General features: G+C 49.3%; 3 protein-coding genes across 5 annotated transcripts in view; all 3 read left to right on the top strand.

Annotated features, from left to right (window-relative positions):
* Nucleotides 1-2063: 2063 nt before the first annotated feature.
* On the top strand, nucleotides 2064-5423 carry LOC134432961 (T-cell surface glycoprotein CD1b-3-like). Its single transcript, XM_063181831.1, has 7 exons — nucleotides 2064-2099; nucleotides 3523-3595; nucleotides 3919-4176; nucleotides 4336-4617; nucleotides 4707-4991; nucleotides 5098-5194; nucleotides 5363-5423. The coding sequence occupies exons 1-7, from the start codon at nucleotides 2064-2066 to the stop codon at nucleotides 5421-5423; spliced, it is 1092 nt and encodes a 363-aa protein (XP_063037901.1).
* A 3439-nt stretch (nucleotides 5424-8862) lies between these two features.
* Nucleotides 8863-12174, top strand: LOC134432966 (antigen-presenting glycoprotein CD1d-like). 2 transcript variants are annotated; one of them, XM_063181836.1, is made up of 6 exons: nucleotides 8863-8976; nucleotides 10191-10451; nucleotides 10992-11276; nucleotides 11366-11650; nucleotides 11775-11871; nucleotides 11998-12174. In XM_063181836.1, exons 1-6 carry the CDS (start codon nucleotides 8904-8906, stop codon nucleotides 12041-12043), a joined length of 1047 nt encoding a protein of 348 aa, XP_063037906.1. In that variant the 5' UTR covers nucleotides 8863-8903; the 3' UTR covers nucleotides 12044-12174. The 2 variants fall into 2 exon arrangements, with proteins under 2 accessions (XP_063037906.1, XP_063037907.1); XM_063181837.1 differs by having other exon boundaries at nucleotides 8872-8976; nucleotides 10194-10451.
* An 8664-nt stretch (nucleotides 12175-20838) lies between these two features.
* Nucleotides 20839-26222, top strand: part of BICD2 (BICD cargo adaptor 2) — a 50831-nt gene continuing 45447 nt past the window's right edge. Inside the window, exon 1 of one of the 2 annotated variants that reach the window (XM_063181840.1) lies at nucleotides 20839-21166. In XM_063181840.1, coding sequence (XP_063037910.1) covers nucleotides 20927-21166 — 240 coding nt within the window. In that variant the 5' untranslated portion in view covers nucleotides 20839-20926. The remainder of the gene's footprint in view (nucleotides 21167-26222) is intronic. The other variant, XM_063181841.1, reaches the window with a different exon arrangement.

Consider the following 26222-nt stretch of genomic DNA (forward strand, 5'->3'; position numbering starts at 1 on the left):
GGACATCAGTACTATGCTTCACAGCTTTAAAAGGGTCAAAATTAAACACTTTGCATTAGATATTGCCACTACACTACACTTTGGGTAATTACTTATGCATTCAAAATGTAATGGGATGAGGTTGGAATTGAAGATTTCAGACATGCCAAGGCCACACTCAGGCAGTTTTTTGTTGCCATGCTTATGCTTTTTAAATTGTCTATCATTCTTGAACCACCTCCTGAGCTGGGCTATAGGTGACTGCTTGGAGAAGGGCTTGGGCTCAATGGTCCCCAGAGTTTCCTGCCATCCTTGGCCACAGTATGATATGAGGAAGTGTTTCCTGAGAGAGCTTCTTTCCCTTGTTAAACCATCTGTGTCTTGACCCATGAGTGTTTTCTCATGCCTTTGTGAGTCTCTCTCCTGTCGCCCTGAGGGAGTGGGAGTGGACAGCAGGATGGGGGGGTCACCTGCCAGCCAGGGCCACCCCCTCCCACCCCTTAAGGGACTGCAGTCTGCAGAGAAGCCAGGCGGGAGCACAGGCAAAGCAAGAGCCCCTACACTGTACACAGACCCTGTACCCTGCACTTGGGTAATGGCATGGAGGATGACTTTCAGCTGTAATGAACAGGAGGAGAGAAGTCTGAGGGCAAGCTGAGCCTGGGAAAGGGCAGGAAGGAAGATTGGCTCACTTCAAATAAGCATGTTTCCTGGGTAACCCACTATGTTATTGTGGTCCATATCTATCTGTGCCCAAACTTATTACTGTCTCTTTCAGATCCAGTGCCATGGATGAAAGTTGACATGCAAGGTGCAAAGACCCCTTTTCAAAGTCAGGGGTCTCTCAGGCAGACCCTTCTTGCCTTGTTATCTTTGCTCAAGGCAGAATCTTTGGGGCTTTTCTTTTTCCCCCTCCCTTTTGTTCCTCTCTTGCATCTTGGCCTGCCTCAAGGCAAATTCCAGGAGTGCCTGTCAGCGGCGCTGTGCATAAGGAACAGAGTGGCCCTGCTCCAGCCTAAGTTGCCCACAGCTTCCCAGCAGTGCCTCGCTGAGGCAAAAAGGCACCAAGTCACCCAGCCCAGCTGCTTTGCTTTGCCTTGCTTTGCCTTGCTGTCCTCTGCCCGTGTGGCAGTCTCTCCAGGAGTCGTAGCTGTTTGCTAAGTATCACCTGTGGAAAGTGCCAGCCACCTTTGCTGTTGGAGAGATAAGCAGGGAGGAAGGCTGACCGCATTTTCCCTTTGTCTCCCTAAACATGGTTGTCTGTGGCGGATGCTATCTTGAAAGGGGAGAGTACCCTCTGTTTTGGGTTTGTCTTTGTTTCTGTGGAGTTTGTGGGATTTAGCAATTTTGCATCTAGTGATTATTTCCACCAGTAAGGAGAAATGAAATATGAGTAGATATAAGAGGATTGTGTACTCTGGACCTCATCTTGAGGTATAGGGGGCTGCGTGTTATTTGAGTTTTGTCACGTGCACCTGCACAGGACAGAGGGCTGCGTATGGCCTCAGCTGCTCAGCAAGAAGTGACCCGCAGTCGTCTCAGGGGAAGCCATGGGCACAAGTGATCACCTCACAGGACTGCAGAAACAAAAGCCCCCTTGTCTCTTCCCTCCCTGGCTGCCCCATGGCTGCACTTTGCCATCCTGACAGCCAAACAGTCTCCTCTGGGTCTAGGACTAGTGGGAGGGATGTGGACCTTGTGGTGCCATAGCTGGACATCCCCTGCGTCATGCTGCTGGGGAAGTTGGTGTCATTTCTGAGCCTACCAGACCACCACAGCATCCCTACTTCTCTCTGGGACAGCTCCATGGAAGGGAAGGGGTTTGGTGTCCCTTTGTCCCCATATCTGACTCAGTGTCATGGGGTGCTGGAGCTCATCCTGCAGCATCCACATATGGGCCTTCCCCATGTCCCTACAGCTGGAGACACAAAAAATGGTGACATGGAACAGTGACACCTGATCCCAGTTGTGCTTGGATGGGTCACATACCAACATGGACACCTCTGCTGTGTTTGGTTGTTATCAGGGCACCCCACCTCAGACTTCCCCTTGGCTATGGTTGTAGCTCTGCCTTCACCCTCGACATGGGCACCCCTAGGAAAGGGGGAGAGAAACTGCAGGTGAGGGAGGAGCAGTGGATATGGGATTGTGGGAAGAGGCTGGCTCTGGTCACCACATTGTCCCTCCAGCACTGGGCACTGCTGCCAGTTTGGACAGAGCAGGGGCATGGCTCCCACCATTTTTGTTTCCGTGCACAAGGGGGCTCTTGGGGAGGGGGACTGGATTCCTCACCAAAGCTGGTGGGAAGGAAAGGGGAGTTGCCAGGCTGCAGCCAATCCTCAGACCGTCCTCTGCTGGGGCATTTAGGGCAGACTTCAGGCTCCCCTACACTGTGAGGTGCAGGGAAACAAAGAGGCAACTCCCAGATCCCATGGCATTGGATAGAGCTCTGTGGAAATGGGGAAGCTGCATATCCACTGCAACTCCCTGGAATGGGCTTGATGGTGGGGTCCCATCCTCATCCCAGCTTGAAGATCCTGTCACTGCCACTGCTCCAGGAGTCTGATGACTGTCAGTGGGAAACAGTCCTTTCCAGGGCCAGCAGTCCCCTTGGGGACCACCACACTATAGCTGCTCCACTCCCTTCACTTCTTGCACCCCAAAAAGAGCTCCTGGAGAACTGCTTCCTCAGCCATCCCTGATCCCACAGCTGTGATCCAGGCTGGAAGTGCTCATTGCCTCAACTCTGGGAAGTCCCTTCCCCAGGACGAGACCAGCAGTGCTGAGGGGTCAAGGGATATAACCATCAACTTTTCTCCTTCACTCTCTTATCCCTCTGAGCTTTCCAAGGCCATGGCCCAGTTCTCCTGCAGGTTTGCCACATCACTGGCTTATATACCTGTGGCCCATCAGAGTGGCCTGGCTGTGGGATGGTTGGGAGGTGACAAAGAGGCATGGGACCAGTGCACAGCCTTGGGGCACAGCGAGCCCAGGCATGAGGCCCTGGGGTCAGAATAGGGCTTGCCTGCCCTGTGAGAAAAACAGCCATGTTGTTGTGAACCCACCTGGCAGTGCAGAGCAGGTGGCAATGTCTGTTCTATGCAGGGCCAGATATGCCAGACATAAGTAAAGGATATTCCTATCAGTGCAATGGATGCAGCACATGGCCAAGAGACACACTGACCTGAAAGGGAGGTAGAACAGAGGACTCAGTTCACCCACATCACCCTGGTTGTCAAGGTGCTGCTGCAGCCATGAGGGACTGCTCCTGCATCCAATAGAACAACTTTGCTCTCAATCAAATTCTCCTAGCACTCACAGCCATACTCAAGATGCCCCAGCTCACTCCAAGTGGGAACCTCAGAGCCCTCCCCTAAACCTCAGTGCCAGCCCCATTGGCTGCCAGGGCCATTGGCACCAGCAGAGCTGCCCATGCAGAGCCAGCCTGAGGAGACATCTGAGGCCACATCTCTCAACAATCTATTCTTCCTGCTGCTGCACTGACTGCTGCACACTCTGGGCCTCACTGCTGAAATCATGCAGTCCCCTTGCTGCTGCCTTCTCTCCCTCCTCCTCTACCTCTTCTTCCTCTCTGAGACATGGGCAAACCTGGAGGGTAAGTGGGACCCCTGGCTCATAACATCTACCTCCATGGGACTCCACAGGGGAGAGGCTTCTTGCTTCACACCCACCTTGGGCACTTGCCTCCTCACACCCTAACCCTAACCCTAACCCTCCCCTGGCTTCACACCTCCTCCCCAGCAGGGATGCAGCCACCCCAGGTGCATGCAGAAGATGGGAACTGGGGCTGCAAATGCTGTAAGGGGCTTATGGGGAACCCACAGATCCCTGCAACATCAAGGACCCATCCCTCAGTTCCTCCACTTTCCTCAGCCCTCTTTTCCCAGTCCCATCCCTGTCAACCCTTGTCTCATGCAGGGACCTTCACTGTCCGGCTGCTCCAGACTACTACCTTCCAAAACACCTCATTTGTGGACACAGAGGGGCTGGGCCTGCTGGAAGACATCGAACTTGGTTCTCTTGATAAACACACATGGTCCATCCGTTTCTGCCAGCCCTGGGTGCGCCCAGCCCTTCCCCGTGCTGACTGGGACACCATCGAAAACCTGCTTAAGATCTATTTGCAGCAGTTCAACCATCTAATCAATGAAGGGGCCACGCAAAAGGACATCCCCTGTGAGTGCTCGGTTTTCACTTCATCCCCTTTCTTGAAAAGCAGCTGGGAGGTGGGGAAGGATCTGATAGTGCTGGTGCTGTATAGGAGACAATGACCATGTCTAGAGGAAGGAAATCCCAGCCCCTCACGCAACCTCTCTCTCCTCTTTGCCCCACCAGACCCCTTTGTTGTTCAGTGCACAGCAGGCTGCACGCTGTACCCCAACAGAACCTCCCTGGCCTTTGGCTATGTGGGTTACAATGGTCAGGATTTCCTCAGCTTCAACACAAAGAATTTCACCTGGACCCTCTACCAGGACACTGAGTTGTCACGGTATGTCCAGTCCTTTCTCCAGAACTACACCGCCTTGAGTGAGCTGATGGAAACTCTTTTCAATTATACTTGTGTCGATGACATGGAGATGTTGCTGCACTATGGGAGGGCAGCTGTGGAGAGACAAGGTGAGACCACCCTGACCCTGCAACAGCCAGCCCACAGGCCCCCACACTGGGACCCAGCTGTGCCCCAGCCCTTTGCTCTCACTCCCCAGAGCTGCCTGTGGCCACGGTCTTCGCCCGCACCCCCAGCCTAGACCAGCTGCTGCTTGTTTGCCATGTCACTGGCTTCTACCCCCGTCCCATCAGCGTGGCCTGGCTGCGGGATGGCCAGGAGGTGCCTCCGGGCCCGGCGCTCAACACCAGCACCATCCTGCCCAACGCTGACCTCACCTACCAGCTCCGCAGCGTCCTGGCCGTGGCCCCCCGTGATGGGCACAGCTATGTCTGCCGTGTGCGCCACCACAGCCTGGGCACCCGCAGCCTTCTCATCCCATGGGGTAGGTGCCACCCGTGGGGGATGAGATGGGGGTCCTGAGCCACCCTGCACCACAAGATGGAGCAAACCCCGGAAAGCTCATGGCAGCTTCTCCTTATGTTTCCCAGGGAACTCAGAAGTGGTGCTGATCACAGGGCTCATGGCCGGGCTGCTTGCAGCCATGGCTGTAGCTGCCATGTCGGTGCTTTGGGTGTGGAGACAAAGGTCAGTCCCTGTCTTCCCCATGGAGCGGCATTGAGAGAGGAGAGAAAGGAATGCTGTGGGGATTTCTGCACTGAGCAGCAAAGCTCTTGCTTGGATCCTGGCAGATGCTGTCTGCACTCCCACAAGGTCTCTGCCATGCAGCATCCACCCATCTCCCTCTTGTTTCAGAAAGCACCAGCAGATGGAGGAATCAGAGTCCAGGAACTCCATCCTGAGGAAAGAAGCTTAGCTCAGAAGAGAGCTAACAGTTCTCATTCCCTCCCACGGCCTACAGAGTAACCAGAACTACCTTTTTCTGCTTTACCTAAGTTTTGGGCATTGCCAATTGCAAGACTAACTTGATTCAGAGATGCACAAAAGAAACCTGGCGAGAGAAATCTGAGCTTTTGACTCACCTGAATTTTCTAAACAGATGTAAGCGCACATCTGTGACTTCCTCCCTTGTTACACATGATGGTCTCTTCGCTTGTGGCACTGGCCAGTCCACCCACTGATGCTGTAGGGCACCTCAATACCCAATGGCAAATCCTCCTGGTTCTGCTTCAGTAACACTTTTGTCAGAAGGTGGAAAGATGTCCCCTTCTACTGTCACTTTCTGGTAATTTTTTTTCCTAAAAATTGCCTTTATTAGCCATATCCCAGAAATAGTTGTGCTGAGACTGAACTGTTCCACATAGACTAACAGAACCTGGTCAGAAATGGCTTTACAAAGTGCTGAGTAATACTGAAACTCTGATGTAATGTGTGGGAGCTGCATATGTGTATGAAACGAAAATAAACCATTCATATTTTCACTAAGTAATCTGCCTTTCCTTAGCAGTTGAATGGGCTTGGAGAGGTTTTGATCAGCCATGTATGCAAGTTGAAACACCACTGAATTATAGGCACTAAATTGCAGGAAGCACCAAGGCATAGGGGAAAAACAGTACATGTGTGCCCGTGCATATATAAACATGTTCTCAGATATTGCATGGAAATAAACAACTGTGCACATGGCGGTAAAGTATCCCCAAGGCTCCCAATAAAGGAGAAAAAAAGAAGCCCATGTCCCATGAAACATAGCAGAGTTCACACACACACAGGAAGGCATGTAGTTCATGCTCCCAATCAACTTGAACATGTAGCTTCAAAAGGTTTGGTTTCACTGGACAACTTCCTGCAGTTTCCCAGGATAAGTCTGGCAGCAATGGCAAGCCAGAAAACCTGGCTGTCTTGTGGCCATATCCATCACAAATCCAATGGTGTTTGTTCCGCCCTGGCCAGAACCTGGAAACAACAATGCTGGGGTAAGTACTGTGTTTCCCTAGCAGCCAGTGTCACCTGCTGGCATCACATGGCTCAAGGAACTCACTGCAAGAGGAGTGACACCAAGCCTCTCCCAGCTCCTGCTGACTTGGGACAGGCAGATGAAACACTTAGGTGTGGGCATGCCTCCCTGTGGCCTTGGCACCCGCAGGGCAAATGGGGCAATTCCTCTCCCAAGCAGAGTGGAACATCCTGCAGCACTCATGATACCAGGCAGACCTGGAGATCAGGTGCAGCCAGTCAGGAAACCTGTTGAGGAAATCTGTTCATGTGAATGACCTCCCAAGAGACCCTACAGTTCCACACCCACAAACAGCTGGTACCAGAGGGGTGTCTACAAGTGTTTGCTCACATCCCCTAAGAGACCTTACAATAACACACCCCATCCAGGCATTTTTAGAGGGTTCTTAAGGCACCCCATCACAGCCCAGTGCAGTGGTTGCTGCCGCGCACCCACACACCTAGTATGGCACCCGGAGGCACTGCATCCCTGTTCCCTCCACTCCAACTCCCCCAGGCCCAGCTTGGGGGGGCTTACAGCCTTCACCTCAGGGGAGATTGCAAGGACCAATGTCACCTGTGGGGTCTTTGAGGACCAGTGGCCACATGAGAACCACAAAGTCCAATAGTGCTCTAGGGCAGGGGGGAAGTGAGGACCAGTAATCACTTCAGAGGACTGTAAGGACCAACTGATGTCAGCTGAGGAAACTGTGGAGACCAGTGGTAACCTGGGTGTGACTCTGAGGACCATGGTCCCTTGAGAGGACTCTGAGGACCAACAGACTGTGTGGACCTACAGTCAGTCCCCTGTCTCCTTGGGTCATTTTCAGACCAGAGAAGTGAAAATATGAAGGAGGAAGAAGTTGTGAGCAAAAAAGGAAGTGAAAAAAACTCCTGACATGAGAAGTACATTCAATGGAGAAGTGGAAGGGCTAAAGCAGAACTGTAAAGCAGACCCACTGAGAGAGTGGGAGACATGGAAGGAATTTCTGTGGGGGCTGGACACATTGTGACCACCCACACAAGCCAGGTGGCTGCCCCTGTCCTAAGAGCAACTCAGGCAACTCACGGGACAGAGGGCTGCGTATGGCCTCAGCTGCTCAGCAAGAAGTGACCCGCAGTCGTCTCAGGGGAAGCCATGGGCACAAGTGATCACCTCACAGGACTGCAGAAACAAAAGCCCCCTTGTCTCTTCCCTCCCTGGCTGCCCCATGGCTGCACTTTGCCATCCTGACAGCCAAACAGTCTCCTCTGGGTCTGGGACTAGTGGGAAGGATGTGGACCTTGTGGTGGCATAACTGGACATCCCCTGTGTCATGCTGCTGGGGAAGTTGGTGTCATTTCTGGGCCTACCAGACCACCACAGCATCCCTACTTCTCTCTGGGACCAAAGTATTCAAAAGCTCCATGGAAACAAAATATTCAGTGTTTGGACACTACTGAGCTGAACTCCTCAAACTTGCCCTTGCTTGTGGTTTTGGTTCTGCCTTTGCCCCCAGTGCAGGCACTACCCAAAAGAGGGGAAGAGAAACTGCCTGTTGAGGGGAGGAGTTGAGAGGAGGAGTCGATTGGAAACATTGTGAGGAGAGGCTGGCTCTGGTCCCCCCATGATCCCTCCAGCACTGGGCACTGATGCCAATGGGGACAGAGCAGGGGCATGGCTCCCACCATTTCTGTTCCCATGCACAAGGGCCTCTTGGGGAGGGGGACTGGATTCCTCATCAAAGCTGGTGGGAAGGAAAGGGGAGCTGCTTGCCCCACCCCCAGGTGTTTAGAGCAGAGTAGGGGCTCCTCAGCAGTGTCCTACAGCTTTGGTGTAGGTGGAACAGCTTGTTGCCTCCTCCCTGGGAGCCCCATCCACAGAATTAGGCAAGTGACGCAGGAGCAGCCTGAGCTGGAGGTGCCAGGAGAGGGAGGGGGTATCCCTTCTCCCTGTGTAGGGGTTAAGAAGACAGCAACCATCTTTCTCCTGTCAGGTCTGAAATCCAAAAGCCATCATCACCTCCATTGGTGCTGATGCATCCCACAAGAACAGGGATAGGACAACAGGTGGGGAGGGGGAGTCAGGAAAACTCAGCTTAGACGCTTGAATATCTATTTTCCTAGTGCTGTTTCATTGGTCTCTCTTTCCCCGCCTTCTCCTTCTGGCTGAGATTTCCCCAGCCCCAGCCTGTCAGGGCATTTCGTGCTCAAGACCTTACTTCAGCTTCTTTCAGCTTCTGTCCCTCCAACACATCCCCAGCTTTCAGCTTGGGACCTCTGGGCCCCTCCCTCGACACATTGATTCTCCAATTGGTGAGAGCCACCGCAGTGACTGCTGGGCTGGGTTGAAGCTTGGGTTCCCACAGGTTCTTCCTCCTCCCACAGTCACGGCTGCTGCTTCCTCAGCCTTGCCGCATGCACCATGCAGCCCCCTCACCTCCTCCTCTTCCTCCTTCTCCCGATCCTCCTCCCTGGGATGTGGGCAGACCCAGAGGGTAAGTGGGAGCCCTGGCTCACCTCAACCACTCTTACCACCCCCGCCCTGTCAGAGAACCCCACAAGTTCTGCTCAGGGGAGGCATGGCCAGGCCACTGTGCCATATCGGGGGGGGGGTGGATGATTCCCAGCATCAGAGGGCCACCTCCCATCGTGCACCACCCAAACATGCCTTGTCCCTGCCCACCCTTCCTGCCTCCAGCTCAGGACTTCTGCCTCACCAGTTCCAACACAAGGCCTTGGGCACACAAGCAGAAGAGACAACAGCGGTCCCCAGCCAGGCGGTGGGTGTGGAGTTACCCTGCAAGATGGCCTCCCCCTGCCGGGAGTCCATGGGTGCCAGGCAGATCTCAGCTCCACATGGTGCTGAGGGCCTCTTCCAGCAGCCTCTCATTCGTCAGTGAGCTGCACCTGCCAGAGGGCTTTTTGGGCACTGCTGTCACACAGACAGTTTTACCACAACCCTGTGAGACCTTACGCTTCCGGGGCAGGCAGCGTCAGACACAAAAAGTCAGGACTGATCTCTGGGCTTGGCTGGTGTCCTGGGCCTATCAGGGACCCCCAAATCTGGACAAAATGCCCTTTTCTATCAACCATCTTCCATATCCTCTGTACCATGTCCAGATCTGTGGCAGATACAGGTCCTGGCACAGGTGTTTCTCCTGGGGGGAAACATCACTCCAAACGAGCAGCAAGGTGCCCTTTCATCTGCTCTGCACAGTAATACAGCAGCTGTGGCCAGGAGGGAGGCATGGAAAGGAGGGCACAAAATGCCTAAAATCCTCTGCAGGAGACAAGCACTTTGCTGAAAGAAAAATAGAGAAGGAAAAAGAGCAGTGAAGTTAGAGGAAGTTCAGACAGGAAAGCAACCCTGAGCAGGATGAAGAGCATAGAATCATAGAAGCGCAGAAGGATTTGGGGTGAAAAGGACCTTTAAAGGCCATTAAGTCCAACCCCTCTGCCATGGACAGGAACACCTTCCCTGCTCAGAGCCCCAAACAACCTGGCCTTGAATGTTTCCTGGGATGGACATCCACCATATGTCTGGGTAACATGTACCAGTGTCTCACTACCCCGCACTTAAAAGATTTCTTTCTTATTATCTAGTCTGGATCCCCTGTTTCCACTCCAGCACCTCCACTTCGTGTTTCCCCTTCAGCACCTCCACTCATCTCCTTCCTGCACCCTTTCCTGTCTCCATCCTCTCTCCTAGCAGAGCCACAGGTTATCCAGTACCTCCTGACTAGCCTCTTCGCCAACATCAGCTCTGCTGAGGTGTCATGTGTGGCACTCGTAGGGGACATAGCCATCTTTACACTGGATCCGGCCAACTGGAGCATCCACTTCCACTGGCCCTGGGTCAGCCAGGCTGCAGCTGAAGATGATGGGGAAAAGATGATGTCCCAGTACAAAATTGCTCTGCGCAATATGATCCGATTTGTGCACGACACAGTTCAGCAGACAAAACAGCACTGTGAGTACAGAAACGAGCCCTTCCACACCCCTAGTCCTTCTCCCCAGGTTTTGGCTGTGGCCTCCTCCCCACCAGGATGGCATTTGGGGGGATCTCACAGGGTGCAACAGCTGCTGGAACACTGCAGCTGCTGGGGAATATGACTAGCAGGAGTGGGTAGGGCAGCAGACCAAAAATACCCCTTGGGGCTTCTGCCATCTAGCACAAGGAACCCCTGTGTATATCAGGGAGCTGCCACCAAATTTACTGGAGCTGAAGGATTGACACAGCAAAGATCATGAAAGAGAAAACTGGGGCAAATACTTTGGGGACAGAATTCTTTTTAAGCAAGCACTCCACACCAGTATCCACTCCATTCTTCCAAGGGGCCTGAGGGCTTGCAGGGTGTCTGGGGCCTCCTGAAGCATGGCCTTACCCCCTGCTGCCCATTGCACCCTACTTTCCACTGCATCCCTGTATGTGCTCTCAGACACATCCCATCTCATGCCACCCACGTTCCACCCACTCATGGGACCTCTCCATTGGCTTTGCTGTTGACAGACCCCTTGGTGGTTCAGTTCCGTGCAGGCTGTGTGCTGTACCCCAATACGACGAGCCAGGGCTTCCTGAATGTTGGCTGGGATGGCAGAGACCTCATAGCTTTTGAGGTAGATAAACAGGGCTGGGAGGCCCGGCAGTCATCCCAGCTGGCAGAGCTGGTCAGCAAGAGCCTCAACAGTCAGAAGTCTCTCAGAATACTCCTGGAGCACCTTCTCTCTGTCTGGGTATGCCAGAGCAACTTCCTCACCCTGAAGAGGTATGGGAAGGAAATTCTAGAGAGACAAGGTGAGACCACCCTGACCCTGCAACAGCCAGCCCACAGGCCCCCACACTGGGACCCAGCTGTGCCCCAGCCCTTTGCTCTCACTCCCCAGAGCTGCCTGTGGCCACGGTCTTCGCCCGCACCCCCAGCCTAGACCAGCTGCTGCTTGTTTGCCATGTCACTGGCTTCTACCCCCGTCCCATCAGCGTGGCCTGGCTGCGGGATGGCCAGGAGGTGCCTCCGGGCCCGGCGCTCAACACCAGCACCATCCTGCCCAACGCTGACCTCACCTACCAGCTCCGCAGCGTCCTGGCCGTGGCCCCCCGTGATGGGCACAGCTATGTCTGCCGTGTGCGCCACCACAGCCTGGGCACCCGCAGCCTTCTCATCCCATGGGGTAGGTGCCACCCGTGGGGGATGGGGTGCAGGCTGCAGATACCAGCCCCGAGCCCTGTGAGGGTGGCAGCTCCTGACTGGCGCTGCCACCCTCACACAGTTGTCCTCTTCTCTCCCTGTCCCAGAAAACCACAGTGCAGCTCCAACCATCAGTATCACCATTGCAGTGCTGGTTCTTGTGGCCACAGCCTTTGCTGGGGGTTTTTGGTGGTGGAAACGCAGGTGAGCTCTCCCTCTCATCCTCCTGCTGTAAGATTTTATGGGCATATAGGTCGGTTCAGGGGTTGCAGCAGCTCTGTAGGGGTGAAGTCCCTGACTGTCACCACAGCTCACACGTAGTCTTTGCAGGAAAGGTAACGAGGCTACATGGGAGACCCAGGAATTCATCATTTGAGGCCTTGCTGCCCACACAGCAACAGCTGCTTGCTCTCCGTTCTTACTTCATGCCCCACCCCTGACCCATCAGCACCAACACGATTTTGTTCTGGAAAACAACTGCATTAAACAGCTATGAACTTCTTCTGATACATATGGTTCCTGTGTCTCTCACCCTTCTTCCCCCCTCAGGAGCTTTTCTCAGGAAACTCCTCTGTGCACTACAGATACTCCCTATTGCAAGCAGATGCTCTTCCTTTTCCTGGACTCTGGTTGGTCTCCATCTGGCATGTCAGGAGAAGCCAGTCCTCTGACAGCCCCTTCCACATCTCCCCATGGCCAGTGTCTATTCCTGACAGGGCAATCACAACCCAAGGCCAGACCACTGTGGGGTTGCTGAGTGAGATGTGTGATGGTGCAGGCCACAAATCAGGGATAGGTGGAGAGATGTGAGCTCTTCACTGACGAGACAAGGGAAGGGAGGAACTAAGTAACACCCCTGGCATCCCTGACACATTTTGAGCACACTGAGCTGCTCCATCTCCAGGGCTGACCTCGCCCTTTAGATCAGGATCTCTTCCACTTCTGACTCCTGCCCCCATGCTTCCTTCCTGTCGCTGTAAAAGCTGGAAAGATGGGGGATCGTCACCCTTCCACTATGCCTGACAGCTATGAAAGAGCCATGCTGAGGCTCTGGGAGACTCTGAGCAACACACCCCCCAGCAGGATGTGATTGTCATCAGTTCATTTTGCATTGTCCATTGGTCCTTCCTCCTCACCCTGCTCCAGTGTGGAGTCCCACTTACAGGAGACAGTGTTCTACAAATGTTTTCATCATGGGTCCTTTCTGTGGGCTGCAGTTCTTCACAACTGCTCCAGCATAGGTCCTTTCTGTGGAGTCACTCCTTCAGGAACGGGCTGCTCCAGTGCGGATTGCCCTCAGGGTCACAAGTTCTGCCAGGAATCTGCTCCAGCACAGTGTCTCCATAGCGTTACAGTCTCTCTCAGGCACACCCACCTTCTACGACATTGGACTCCTCCAAACGCTGCACGTGGATCTCTGCAGGTGTGGACCTTCATGTGGTGCTGCAGGACAGCTGCTTCCCCAGGGTGTTCCCCGCAGGCTGCTCGGGGACCATCTCTGCCCAGCTGCCTGGAGCCAGCAGGGTCCCCGCCGGGCCGCTGCCGAGCGAGCTGCCAATGGTGACCGGACTGCACCTGACGTCACCTGGTGCCCGGTGGATCCCCGGCGCCTCTGCCCCTCCCGCCTCACGCTTCCATTGGCTATGCCACGGCCCGCTCGCCAATGCCATTCGTGCTCCTCCCACGTCACCGGTCACCGGGCGAGCGCGGGACAAGCCCGGCGGGAGGTGGGGCTGCCCGGACCCCCGGTCCTGGCCCTCGGCCCCCTCCAACCCCGGGCCTGAGCTTCCAAGCGCTCGCTGTGGCTTGCTGCCGATTCCGCATGTCCCCGGATCCAACCCTCAGCCACCCCCGGCACCCAAGAGCCGGGGATGAGCCCAAGGCGTTTCTCACCTCAGCTCCCGATTTCAAGATAAAGGCGAAAAGCCAGGAAGATGTTTGCAATTATCAGGCCTGCTTAAAAACCCAAAGCCATGCTCCATCCCCTGTCTTGGGGAGCCGGAGAGACATGACATAATGAAATAACCCAACCATTTGGTCCAGAATGATTAGAGCATTGTGGACCTCATTGTCATGACATTGTTTCCCTCTTTCTCTCTTTCTGTGTGCACATACCTATATGTATGAATACAAAGCATGTGTATAAAACTGCTGAAAATTTAAACTTCTAAATTTCATACCAAAGCAATAAAATTTCCCTGTTTGGGTGGGTTATCCTGCAATTTCCACCTCTTTTGAGAAACATTTCTTGCTAGTGGATATGCCAGGCAGAAATCTGAGACACCAAGGTACTATCATCTTTGGGGACTGACACCATCAAAACTGCTTCTAATGAGCTCCAGGGTAAAGCCTTTATTGTAAAAAAACTTAATTGATGGATATTATAAACTGAAGAGATTAAAGCTTACCTGATCTGTGATCCTTTTATCCCTCATTCAAACAGGGTCTCTGAATGCTTTCAAAACCTTCTCACTAATACCAGTTTATTTGCAGCTGGCTGCAAAGCAGGGACAAACTTCTCAGGGGTCAGAAGGTGCCTTTGAACGGATATTTAAATTCTGATCCAGCCACATCCTACAGCCCTACTGATGACCTTGAATAAGAACAAGGCCTATACAGGCCTATAATGATCTAAAACCCTATAATGATCAGGGTTTCTTAGGCCATTGGTTTCTCCCAGATGGTCACTAATCCCCAGAAAATGCTTTCCCACCTGTTGCTGGGCTTGCAAGGGTTGCAGGAGTGAAGAAAGATAGACGAGAATCTTGACTCCCTGATCAGAAGGCTGGATTTATTATTTTATGATATATAATACATTAAGGCTATACTAAAAGGAATAGAGAGAAAAGTCTCAGAAGCCTCTAAGCTAAGAATAGAAAAAGAATGAATCAACAAAAGAGCTCTCTCTGATTCTCCCAGAGAGAGCTCAGTCTCTGATTGGCCCTTAATTGTAAACATGGAACATGGGCCAACCACAGGTGCACCTGTTGCATTCCGCAGCAGCAGATAGCCATTGTTTACATTCTCTTTCTGGGGCCTCAGTCTTCCAGAAGAGGGAAAAATCCTAAAGAAAGGATTTGTCACAAAAGATGTCTGTGACACCCACCTAAGTTTTTAATACCTAACTAACAATCCCCAACGGTGATGTCTCTGTCTAGATACAAGTTTTCTATTCCCCCTTAAAGGCATTGAAGACCCCAATACTTTCCAATCAAGGCACACACTTTTCAAGAAGCACAGCAGCCTATCAGTTACACTCCAGTTACTGGGAAATAAGATCCACGTGGAGTATACATATGTCAGATGAGATTTGTACATCTGCAGAAAAGGCATTAGCCATTAAAAACCTCCTGATCCCAGGACTGCATATACATTCCAGATCCCTCTCTCAATGTCCCAGTGGAAGTTACAATGGAGACAACGACTATCAGCTTTGGTAACCTTTCTTGGAATAAATGTTTTTTCAGGACTTCTTTCAGCTCAACCAAGCCAGGTAGCAAAGAGCAATCATGATGAAGTGGTTAATAAATTACCTTCTTTTCACTCCTGGTGGGAAACTCAAGTCTTACTTCCTGCATCCATGATAACTCTTAAAAAATACCAAATCCTTCTGCTTATTGCACACAGCACAGGTTTCACGGGATCTTTTTTCAGTCCTGTGGAGGGATGGGATATTTGGAGCCCCATTTTAGAGAGAAGGAGCTGAAGCAAATGGAGAGGAGCTAATCCTCTCTCCTTTTGCATGCTCTGATCAAATAACCTGATATGGTTTTTAGAGCACATGGCAGGATGTAGGTGACCCCTCCACTACTCCTCATATGGGAGAGACACCATGTGCATCTCTGCCAGCAGGTTGTTAAGCTTCTCACCTGATCCCAGTTTCTCCAGACCTGCTTGTTAAATTTTTCTGTCTTAGGCAATTTCTCCATCACATTCTTCAGCAATGCCTACCTTATTACTGGCCTGCAAAAATGAATTACCACCTTCCCTTCCATGCTTTCCACAGCAGTTCAGCACAGTGGAAAGTGCGTTTGCATCCACAATTTATGGCAGAGAAACCTAAATTGTTCTTTCTAAGGTACTTCCTGTTTGGAGCAAACATATTTAGATAAGGAGAGAGAGCCATCTCTCTGTCATTTGTTTCCTACAAATAATCTGAACTTAGTAAATTCTGGCCTGAATTTTGGAAGCACATCCATCCTTGGTTAAAAACACGTCTCTTTATTGCCTTCTCTATTTTGTTATTTCTTCTCCTCTTGAAATCTCTCTAAGAGGTGCAGGGCTGATGCTTGTTGTTTACAAGAGCTGCCTGCACCATGATCCCAGAACTGAGTGACTGGGAAAGGATGCAGAAACTGTTTCAGTCATGCTGCAAAATTACTTGTTCCAGATATTTCTTTCTGTAAACATGCTTTGAATTTTAGTAATTGTCTCAAAATTGGACAAGAGATAATTTCTCTCCAATAGTGACTAAATAGACATTTTTCCTATTTCTCCCTCCAGTATAGAAATGGGGGTAAACACGCTGAAAGCATCCAACATATTATTACAGCCAGCTTGACCCCTAATTGCTCTTGTGCTTTCCTGAAGGTAAAATAAGAAGCTCTTAAACTCTATGTTCAAGGCCACAGCAACTTACCAGACAATCATCACACATACCAGAGAAAGAAGGGCCGGGAATCCCAGTGGATCCTATTAATCCTTTGACATTACTATTTACCTCAGTTTAGCCCTTTTTCTGGTGGTTTTGTTTTGTATTGTTTAGTATTGTTTAGGGTGTTTTTCTGTTCAGCCCATGTGTCTGAACTAGTAGCATGCTTATTTTACCTAGCAGCTAGAATCACTCAGCGCCATACACCACATCACCTTCCACCAGCTCAGTCCATGGTTCATACAGCTCTCTTGGAATATTTCTCTGACTATAGCTTTAGTTAGCTTCACTTTTGCTACCCACTCCCAATGGTCTGTACTGGGACTGCAGTTCCTGTGCATCTGTGCTTGTGGAAGTGGGTTGTGTCTGATGTTTTCAAGGTATTTTTCCCCAGACCTAAAGGCAGCATCATGTGGAATGGCAGAGAGATGGATGGAGTACAGCAGTTCTGCCATGGAAGCCTTGGACCAAGGGCTCTTGCCACTGGAGGTGACAGTTTGCCACCTGGAAGTTGCTTTTCCTTTCTCATGCTGTTGGCAAGAGCAACGGCTGTCTGTGATGGGAAGAGCAGCATTTCAACTGGCAGTGAGCAAAACTGAAGGCAGTAGCAGCTCTAGCAACTGTAATTTTGAGGGCAACACAGATGAACTTGAATACTAGAGTAAAGCTGAAATCTGAAGATATCTCTCTCTTCTTCCTCTCTTATTTCTCCCTCTCCCGCCAGCCAGAGTGATCTGAGAATTTGTGCTAATTCACCAGCTGATTTAGCTCTTTGCTTGGAAATTTTGTTGTAGATGACAGAGGTCACCTTAAGTCAACAATCAGAGTCCCTGTGATAATAGCCTGAGGATGGAGATATCAGCGCCCTTTCAGTACTGGGATCTGGTTTCCTTCACGCTACTTGTCTTTTGGCAGGGTGGATTTTTATTTTGGGGGGGTTCTGTGTTTTGGGGTTTTAAAAAATTTCTTCTGACTGTCTGTGTATAAAGATCTCAACCAAAGAGAAATACATACTGCACTGAACAAGAGCATGTTAATTGTTAATCCTCATAGCTGTGACAAACAGGGAAAGAGCATTCAAGTCATTACACCAATCTTCATTAAGTATCTTGGTGCTGACAGATTATTTCTCTGTAATTGTGTAAAATTATTTACACAATTTTCTTGTTGTGTAAAAGAGAAGGAAAAAACTTTTCCTCTCCTAAAACCCCCTTTGAGTATTTTCAAGGTGATCATGCAGTTTCTTTTTTTCCCTCCAGAATGAGTTTTAATACTTTGAAAAATAATGGGTTTTTTTTTACTCTTACATAGGCTACATATACTGAACAGTCTAGAGGATTTTAAGTTCGTTTTTGCCTAGGGTCATTACCATACTTTTAACAAAGATCTAAGCAGTCCCAAAGTCTTCTGCTTAAAGTTGGGTTTTTTCCTGTAGAAAATAAGATGAGAAATTTGGAATAGCTTGCTAGGGTTTCTTATGGCTGTTTCAGGGCCAACTGAAAGACTTTATTGTTCTGGTGTTTGCTATAGCTAAGCTGTACACAAATGCAGTGGATAAAAAAAGAGATTGAAATTATGATGTGCTGTACCACCCTAATTGTGGTACACTTGAATTTATCCAAAGTAATGTATGAAAAGAAAGACATCTAGAAGGAGTTTCCTGTCTGCAGTGACCCCAATTTTAAGCACAGGTTAGATCGGTTTACACATTCAGATACCTGAATGTTTTCCAGCATTGGATTAGAGAGCCTACCTGCTCTGGGATTTGGACTGAGGTTAAATAAAATTAGCATTGCAGGGCTTTGCCTTTGCTATGACTTTTACACTAGGGAAAATTTTTTCTGCAGGTTAATTTCCACAAGAAGAAACACTACCCAAATTTATTTTAGCATTCAAGATGGTTCTTGTATAATTGTACCACTTTGTTCTCAGTGGACAGCTTTAAAATCTCAACAGGAAAAAGAAGAGCAACAATCTCCAGCTGTCGTGTAAGTCTATATCACCAAAGTACACTTGGCCATGACACCTTAAATCAGTGTGGTGGCAGCTAAATCTTTGCATTGATGGAGTTTGGGGACAGTGACCTGGGGAAATGGGCAATGGTCTCTGGCTGTGTTCAGGAGCAGGTGGTGGGCACTAGCCAGGCTGTACTCCTCCACTCATTATACAAGCTTTTACCATCCTGCATCACTACCTTGAAGGAAGATGGGAACCTTAACTTTGACAAGTTACTGCAGTTTTCTGAAAATGGACAGGAATGCTTTCAAATTAGCTATTGCAGTATTTATAGTTGCTGCCTTTGCATCTTGGGCAGTTTATAAAATAAGAAAGTTTGAAACGTAGAAAAAAGCAATAGTTCTAGATATGACCTAGAAAACAAATTACCCAGTGAAGTCTCTTGTGCTATGGTGAGTTCATCAGCTCATCTCTATTAACCCCTCAAAGCATTTAGATCTCACAATTAACTTGTAATCCCAGAAATATTCAGGATGTGGACTGAAGCTCTGTGTCCTGAGAGCAAGTCATTACATGCAGGTTTCAGTTTAGGAGAGGGAGGAGCACTGAAGGGTAGCTAATGTGCTTGAGCACAGACCTGCAGAGAAAACCTGGAATGAAGGCTCTGAAAGTATGAGGTAAAAGAAAACAAGCCAGTATTTATTATTAAAAATATCTTAATGATGAATCAGTTGTGAATGGGTGGGACTAGTGATACTACCTGCTTGGGCAGACAGAAGAAAAACATAAAAGGCCATGAAGAAGTCCTGAAAAACAGTGTGTGGAGGAGAGGTAATGCTGTTATTTTCCCACTTATCTTTATCAAAGAATCAGAATGTTTAAACCCCTAAAAACATTCTGTGACAGTCATGATGGTACAGAGGCACACAAGAGTGAAAATGCCTTCTACTGAGAATTCTGAAAGTAAAAAACTAAAGGAATTTCACATGCACACAAGGTTGCGGACATTGATTTGCTGCTTCTAAGGTCTGGGTGACTGAGTGCCACATTGGTGCTCACAGACAAATGCATACCTGCACTTGAAGCACAGGGAGCTCCAGACAGTGTCAGGACCCTGAAGAAAAATTGACCAAGACAGCTTTATGACTAACAGGCAGCATTCAGCCATGACACAGCTTATTAAAGGAATAAGCGCACAGGCAGAAGTTCAAAGTAGCTTGAAAAAACCCTGCAGCTGTGAGTAAATACATTGCTTTATATTTGAGACACTGTGGAGTGTTCAAACACATTATTGTTTTTATTATGCTTGCTATTTGCTCACCAGTTCATTACCAATTGTTTTTGACACTGGAAGAAAATCCAAGCAGCACTTGCTGTATGAAGGGATGATGAAGCTGTAGGGCTCCTGACCATGGCAGTGAGGCATCTCCCCACCCCACAGGGACACACCCCACCTTTATGGGGCTGCTTAGGAATTGCAATGGTCTAACTAGTAGAGGTTTGTCTCTGTTCAGTCATCACTATGCTTTAGAAATTAGTTCTACTCGTGGTGCCCCAATGAGTGTCCCAGTCCCTGTGCTTTTGCCACCAAATGTTCCCAATGGGTGTAACCTGGGGCAAAGACTGATGCCATTTTCCTCACAGGATGGCAAATCCTTTTCAGGCAGCACATTACAGCTGCCCGAGTTTCACTGTTCCGTGGCTAGTCACGGCACTGGCTCTTGATGCAACCTATCCCTCCTTTCATCAGGTAGCTCAACCATAGAGGAACACCTTGTCCCGTGGCCGTGGTTATCCTCAGGATGACTCGGGGACATGGTTTGGTCCCGGTCGGTGAGTAGAGAACGCCTTGTAGCAGATATTCCACCCCTAGATGCACAACGCCGGGAACAGTGGGATGCTGGAAGCTCTCATGTGGGGCTGGCTGGTGTGGGGCTGGTGCCAGTCTTCTGTGACCCTCTGTCCTCTCCGTGCTGCTGTGGCACCGCCCGCCGCACCGGAACGTCTTCCCCCACACACGCTGTGGTGCTCGGGCCTTATCTTTCATGCCTAGCTGATCCCGCCGCTTTCTCAAACCCGCCACGAAAGCCCTCCTGAGCGTGGTCTGGGCCGCCAGGGCGTGTACACGGGTTGTGTGCACGGGTTACGTGCCCGTGGTCCCGAGGCCTGTGCCCGAATTTGCATCCGGGGTCACGGGGGGGGGCCGGGGTGCTGTCCGGCCAGGCCGTCCCTGGGCACCGCCGGCCCTACGCTCTCGCCGTCGCGCTACCCCGAGCCGCCCGGCAGAGCTCGCTCTCCTCCTCCCTCGCTTGTCCCTTGATGCTTGCAGGGAGCTGTAGTTCGGCAAGCCGCGCGGAGCGCGGCGCGGCGAGTATTGAGGACTTCCACTCCCAGCGTCCCGTGGGGCACCGGCCCGGCCGTGCCTTTTGAATGATTTCACTGCGTTCGGCGCTTGCGGCGAGTGCAGCGGCGGCGGGCGGGATCCAGCGAGGATCTGCGGCGGGTGCGGCGCGCGCCTGGCCCGTCGATGGCGGCCCGAGCGGGCCCTGCCGTGGCCGCCTGCGAGCCGTGCCGCTGTTAAGAGTGGTTAAACGGCCTGCGCGTTCACCCCTTCGCCCATCCGCCTCGGCGGCCGGCGGTCCGTCCGCCGACATGTCGCTGGCCATGGAGGAGGAGGAGTACGCCCGGCTGGTGATGGAGTCGGAGCCCGAGTGGCTGCGGAGCGAGATCAAGCGTCTCTTCCAGGAGCTGGGCGAGACCACCCGAGAGAAGATCCAGGCGGCGGAGTACGGGCTGGCAGTGCTGGAAGAGAAGCAGCAGTTGAAGCAGCAGTATGAGGAGCTGGAGCTGGAGTACGAGACCATCCGCACCGAGATGGAGCAATTGAAGGAGGTGAGGCGGAGCGGCGGCAGGTGGGCGGCCTGGTCCTAAGCGCGGCCGTGGCGGGTGGAAGGGCGAAGGCAGCGCTGAGTGGTGGGAACGGGACCGCTTTGGAGTCGGGGGGCGGCAGGTTGAGGGTTCCCGGGGTGCTGTGGGGCGACCGTCTGGCTCTGGCAGGGCGGTTGCCCCCTCCCCAAAATGACAGCTCCGAGGTGCCTGGCAGCAGGCCGGCCCAGAAGAGGGAAGGGATGGGAAAAAAAGGCCTTTCCGCTCCAACCTCCGCTCCGGTGAAAAGGGAGGGAAGCGAGTAGATGCTTTTCTTTATCTTTCCGTCCCGTTCCGTTCCGCCACGGGATCCGGTGGGTGGGCCGCCCCAGGGCTGCGTAGGGCGAGAAGCCGGGTCGGGTTGCCCCTCCCCGGGGTTGGGGCTGCCGCCACCGCGCCCCCGAGCAAAACCCAAGCAGGCGGCGGGGGGCGAGGGCCGGGACCAAGGTGCGGTGGCGATGCTGTCTAATGCCTGTTTTTGTGTGGAAGGAGAAATCGTGCGTTGGTGTTAATCACTTACTCAGTGGGGACCACCACGAAAATAATACAGCAGACTTCAGTTCATATAGCCTTGGTGCAGGTCCTGCCCTTAGCATATTTTTTATTACTTTCTATTATAAGGGAAATTCCAAACCTAATCTGTACAGGAGAGTAAAGTTTGTCAGTAGAAACGCTGTATTAGGCAATTTGCGCGTTGAGTTCTTCTCATGCAAGATCTCCTCTAGGTGTGGAATGTGGGAAAAGTGCTATCAGGGGAGTAGTCAGAGAATGCATAGTGGTGGTTTGCGCTCCTTATGAGCTGATCCTGTCAGCCCACTGTAGAGCATGGCCCATGGGAACTTGTCTGCGTATAGCTTTGCTTGGTTCAGTGATTTGGCATGCAGGCAAACCTTGTGCTGCTTTTCAGCTGATTAAGGCCTTGCCTTGTGATACAGCCTGAGAGGTGAATATAGGTGGATTTGACCCGTACGAATTGTATCCAGTGGGACTTAGCTTTTGTTTATTCAGTTGGAGATGGATTTAAAATAAAATCAGAATACAGTATTTCAAAGGAAAAATAAATGCTTGTAACAGACTGGTATAAAATCAGCTGAATTGGTGAAATCCTTCCCTTCCTGCTTAATATATATCTTTTGGTCTTGTAAATAAAGCTTTATTTTGTTTTTATTGCATTAAACAAGTATAAGCAAAGAGATTAATTACTTTGAATTACATGGCTATAAACTTGTTAACTAAATATGCAAGCTGAATGGATATGCTGCTATTCCTAAAGCCACTTGAGACCAGCACAGTTACAGCAGCATACAGGAGCAGGAACTTGGAAGTCAAGGGCAGAGACAGTTGTAGAACTGATCTCAAGGGAGAGAAAAGTCAGTAAACCTAGTTGGTAGGTGGAATGCGAGACATAGCATGGAGGCATTATGGGTCTGGCCCAACCTCATTCAGCAGGGCAGTGCCTGACACACCAGTGGGAGCCAAGATGCCTCCATCACAGGTAGTGCTTTAGTCACTGGGCTGTGCTATGTGTGTTTGGGCATTACATGTTTTGACTTGCAGATGGAAAAAAGCTTGATGATACTGTATTTTTATTCATTTAGGGCTGTTACAATTGAGAAGCTTGTAAAAGCATTTAAAAGGAAAAAAAATGGCAGAATCAGCAATGATTCACTCTTTTTGGCTTTTAACATTTTGAAGGATTTGCTTTGTGTGTTCATGTCCTGCTCTAATTAAGTCTAAACCTGGGAAGCAGACAATTCTGGGAACAGCTTGAGTCCTCTGATAGCCTACTCAGGGAAAGAGCATTGCTCCTCTAGCTTTCTTGTGATGCTGTGCAGGAATCTGGTTTGCTGTAGATCTTGTAAACCTTTAGCAGATGTATGAAGCATATGCTTGTAGAAGGAATTTATCATTGTTGCTGTTTTATGCAACTTCTTGTTTTTCCCACACTCAGTTAGAGGAATGCTGCATATGAGACTTACTACATGTCACACTCCAACCTAAAGAGACTCCACCTTGGGTTACTGAAGTTGTTCTTGGGGAATGTGGGAGATTGATGTGAAACTAGAACAGTATTGCTTTCTATTTCTTGCTTCTTAACCGTGACTTCATGCAGCCTTTTAATGTATAGCCCTTTTAGTCTCTATAGAGCTTACTTTGTTCATCTGTGTTGAGTGAGCTAAGCGGCACAAGGCTGTGTGGGGCAAGCACGCGGTGGTTTTCTGTCCTGCTAGCTATTGTAGATTTGGATATGCATTAATTAGTTTAATATTATAACTCCTGTATAATGGTCCTATTCATACCATAGGTAAACGTGGTCAGAGCGTAGGAACTTTATGATACAGTTTGTTGAAAGAACAGGCTTTTCTGCTGTAGTCATCAGATCTTTCTGGCCAGATTCTCCTCCCTGCCACCCAGTCTCCAATGTGTCAGAAATTCAGAGCCTTAACCACCACTGTTGTATCCCTTTGGTAAATGAGAATGGCATTGTCAGAGTGGTAACCCATTTGGTAAAGGTGTCAGTGTACTCTCAGTATTTGCAATCCAAGTTGTCCTGCTGAAAATGGGGAGCTGCTGTGTCCTTGCCGTGCTGAACCTCCACACCAACCCCTTTTTAACAGGGGTCAGGTTTTCTCTAAGTTTGTTCTTTTACTTGTATGTGTGCTGACTTGATCTCATATATCTTTTAAGGAACTTTCTGCTGCATTTCTTCTGTCATTTTATTTGACAGAACAAAACTGAAGTACAAACTGTCTTCCCAGGAAGACTTACTGTTATTTGCTTTTGTAAAAAGGAATTAATTTCAAACTGTAGCAGAGATTATGATAAATATTTTCCCTAGTTCAGAGAAATAAGATATTGGTTTTCTTGTAGTAAAATACTACATTGTGTTGTGAACATATAATTTTATTCATTTTTTGCTCCCTCTAGGAGATGAAGTAACTTAAGTTTTTTCTGTAGGGTTTGTTTCAGCTGGTAAGTCACCCTGCAAGCCTTTGTGATATTGCCAATTATATAAATGACGGGGCTGACTACATGCCTGGGCAGAGACACTTCTTACGTGGATGATACATATGATCACACCTTTGTGCACTCCAGCTCACAAAGTGATTGTCTGAGGATTCAGTTATTGCTTTCCTGATGATTTGTGGGGGAATGTAGCATGGAAGGTTTGCTTGAAAAAGAGGTTATTGGCTTTGCTCAGTACTTCAGTGTTGCTTTGAGATGTCAGATTCATAACCAGCTACTAGCTCAGTTATGAAACTGGCTGCTGTCCAAAGCTCCTTTCTGATTAAGAGGTTTTCTTGTATTGCTGATTGCAGAATTGTGTTTAAACCCTTGGAAAACATGGGCGTTATGATTAATCATTTCTGTAACAATGCAAAAATTCCTAAGTAGACTATGTCTATCCTTAAAGTCTAAAAGCATACGTTAGTGTGTCACAGTTAGCGTAACATAGATGGTTTGTGGTTTTTAAGGAGGGAACAAGCTTACAAGATCTCCACAGGGCTCTTAATTTCTTTGTATGGTAACAGTGGCCCTTGTTTCTGTTTTTTGCCTTTAAGAATCATGTACTGACTTTAATGCCATTTTATGACTTCTCTGTTGGCAATTCCTGGGTAATCTTGCAAGCTGACTTTAAAAGACACACTCAGATAAGACCTTGCTGCTTCATTTCCCATGAAGCCCAAGTGGGGTGTATGATGCAGCTGAGGTGATGTGTCCCAGGCTGTAGTATTTCTGCTGTTTGAATTTATATTGAGGTGGGGTGTAGAAGATCTGTGATCGCTGACAGAAGTTTTGCTTAATTGACTTACATATGTACTAGTTAATTTGGTACATTATATTTCATCCAGGCTGGTTTAACATTTCGTTATGTTACATTTTATTAATGAATGTTTAACTGTGCTTCTTCAGAAGTGAAGGAGAAATCATTGCCTTTCCTGTCTACCTCATATAGTGCTGTGTACCTTGTAGACAGACATTGTAAACTGCTTGCTGAATTAGCAGTGATTTTCCCCACTGGATTTGTCTAGTGCCTTTTGCCAGTTTGTACTGCTGTTCTCATTTTGTGTGTAAGAACATAAAGGCTAAGAGGGAAGAAACAGCTAGGCTAAAGGTACCTAACAAACTCACGACAGACTGGGATTAGACCCTCTGTGCACATGAATCAATGCTGGATTGACCAAGTCTTTGTATTTAATTATGGTAAATAATGATGTTCAGTTTCAGTACCTCTAAGCCTCAGGTACACATCTGCAGCCTCTTCCTGTTAAATATTCAGGTGATATATTGATTCCTGCTGAAAGGAAAGGATGTTAATATTTTTGAGATTGCCTCTAACTTTGCAGCGCAGTTAAAATCAAAGGATTTAATAAAATAAATGTTTACTTAAATAGACCAGCTTAGGTGAAATTTAATTCTGGTTATACAGATGTAAATTTGGAGTAGGAAACGTACAACTGCAAATTGAATTTAGGAAACTGATAGCAAATTTGCACATATTAGGTGAAAATGGTTATGCTTTGGTGAATCTGTCTTGGGGACTTAGTGGTGATTGTTACTTGGACTTCAGCACCTGCCACACTTGAAATGTTAGAACACAATTGCTGTCTCTACTGTCAAATCAGGCTAAAAGCTGTGGGTGGGGTAAGCAAAATATTCCTGTGTAAATTAAGCCTCTTATATTTTGATAAATCGTAGTTGCTTTATATGAAGAATAGAGGCACCCCTGATATTAATCTGATGTTTGCAGTGGTATAGACACTTAGTACCATGTTTTGGAAAAGCTACTTTTCTCACATATCCTTATTTAGGAAGAAACCAAAATGTGAAAAATTAAATGTTCCAATTCTTCCTGGTGTACTAGAAATAGTAACCTGTAATGTTTCATGTTACTAAATTTATTTTCTTTGCTGTTGTTCCTTGAACTGCCTTTCTTAAAAATAATAAATAATATTCTTGAAATTATGATTTCAGATTATTTTATGAAATTGCTGAATGTTCTTCTTAGTCTTTTTCTGAT

This window comes from Melospiza melodia (assembly GCF_035770615.1).
Source record: "Melospiza melodia melodia isolate bMelMel2 chromosome 10 unlocalized genomic scaffold, bMelMel2.pri SUPER_10_unloc_1, whole genome shotgun sequence".
NCBI classification, from domain to species: Eukaryota; Metazoa; Chordata; class Aves; order Passeriformes; family Passerellidae; genus Melospiza; species Melospiza melodia.

Bases quoted from the DNA above. Each gene is read 5' to 3' on its own strand.
- LOC134432966 (XM_063181836.1), top strand. From the start codon at position 8,904: ATGCAGCCCCCTCACCTCCTCCTCTTCCTCCTTCTCCCGATCCTCCTC. The intron at 10,452-10,991 runs GTGAGTACAGAA...TGCTGTTGACAG, and splicing joins TCAGCAGACAAAACAGCACT to ACCCCTTGGTGGTTCAGTTC. The intron at 11,277-11,365 runs GTGAGACCACCC...CTCACTCCCCAG, and splicing joins GGAAATTCTAGAGAGACAAG to AGCTGCCTGTGGCCACGGTC.
- LOC134432961 (XM_063181831.1), top strand. From the start codon at position 2,064: ATGGGCACCCCTAGGAAAGGGGGAGAGAAACTGCAG. The intron at 4,177-4,335 runs GTGAGTGCTCGG...TTGCCCCACCAG, and splicing joins CACGCAAAAGGACATCCCCT to ACCCCTTTGTTGTTCAGTGC. The intron at 4,992-5,097 runs GTAGGTGCCACC...TATGTTTCCCAG, and splicing joins CAGCCTTCTCATCCCATGGG to GGAACTCAGAAGTGGTGCTG.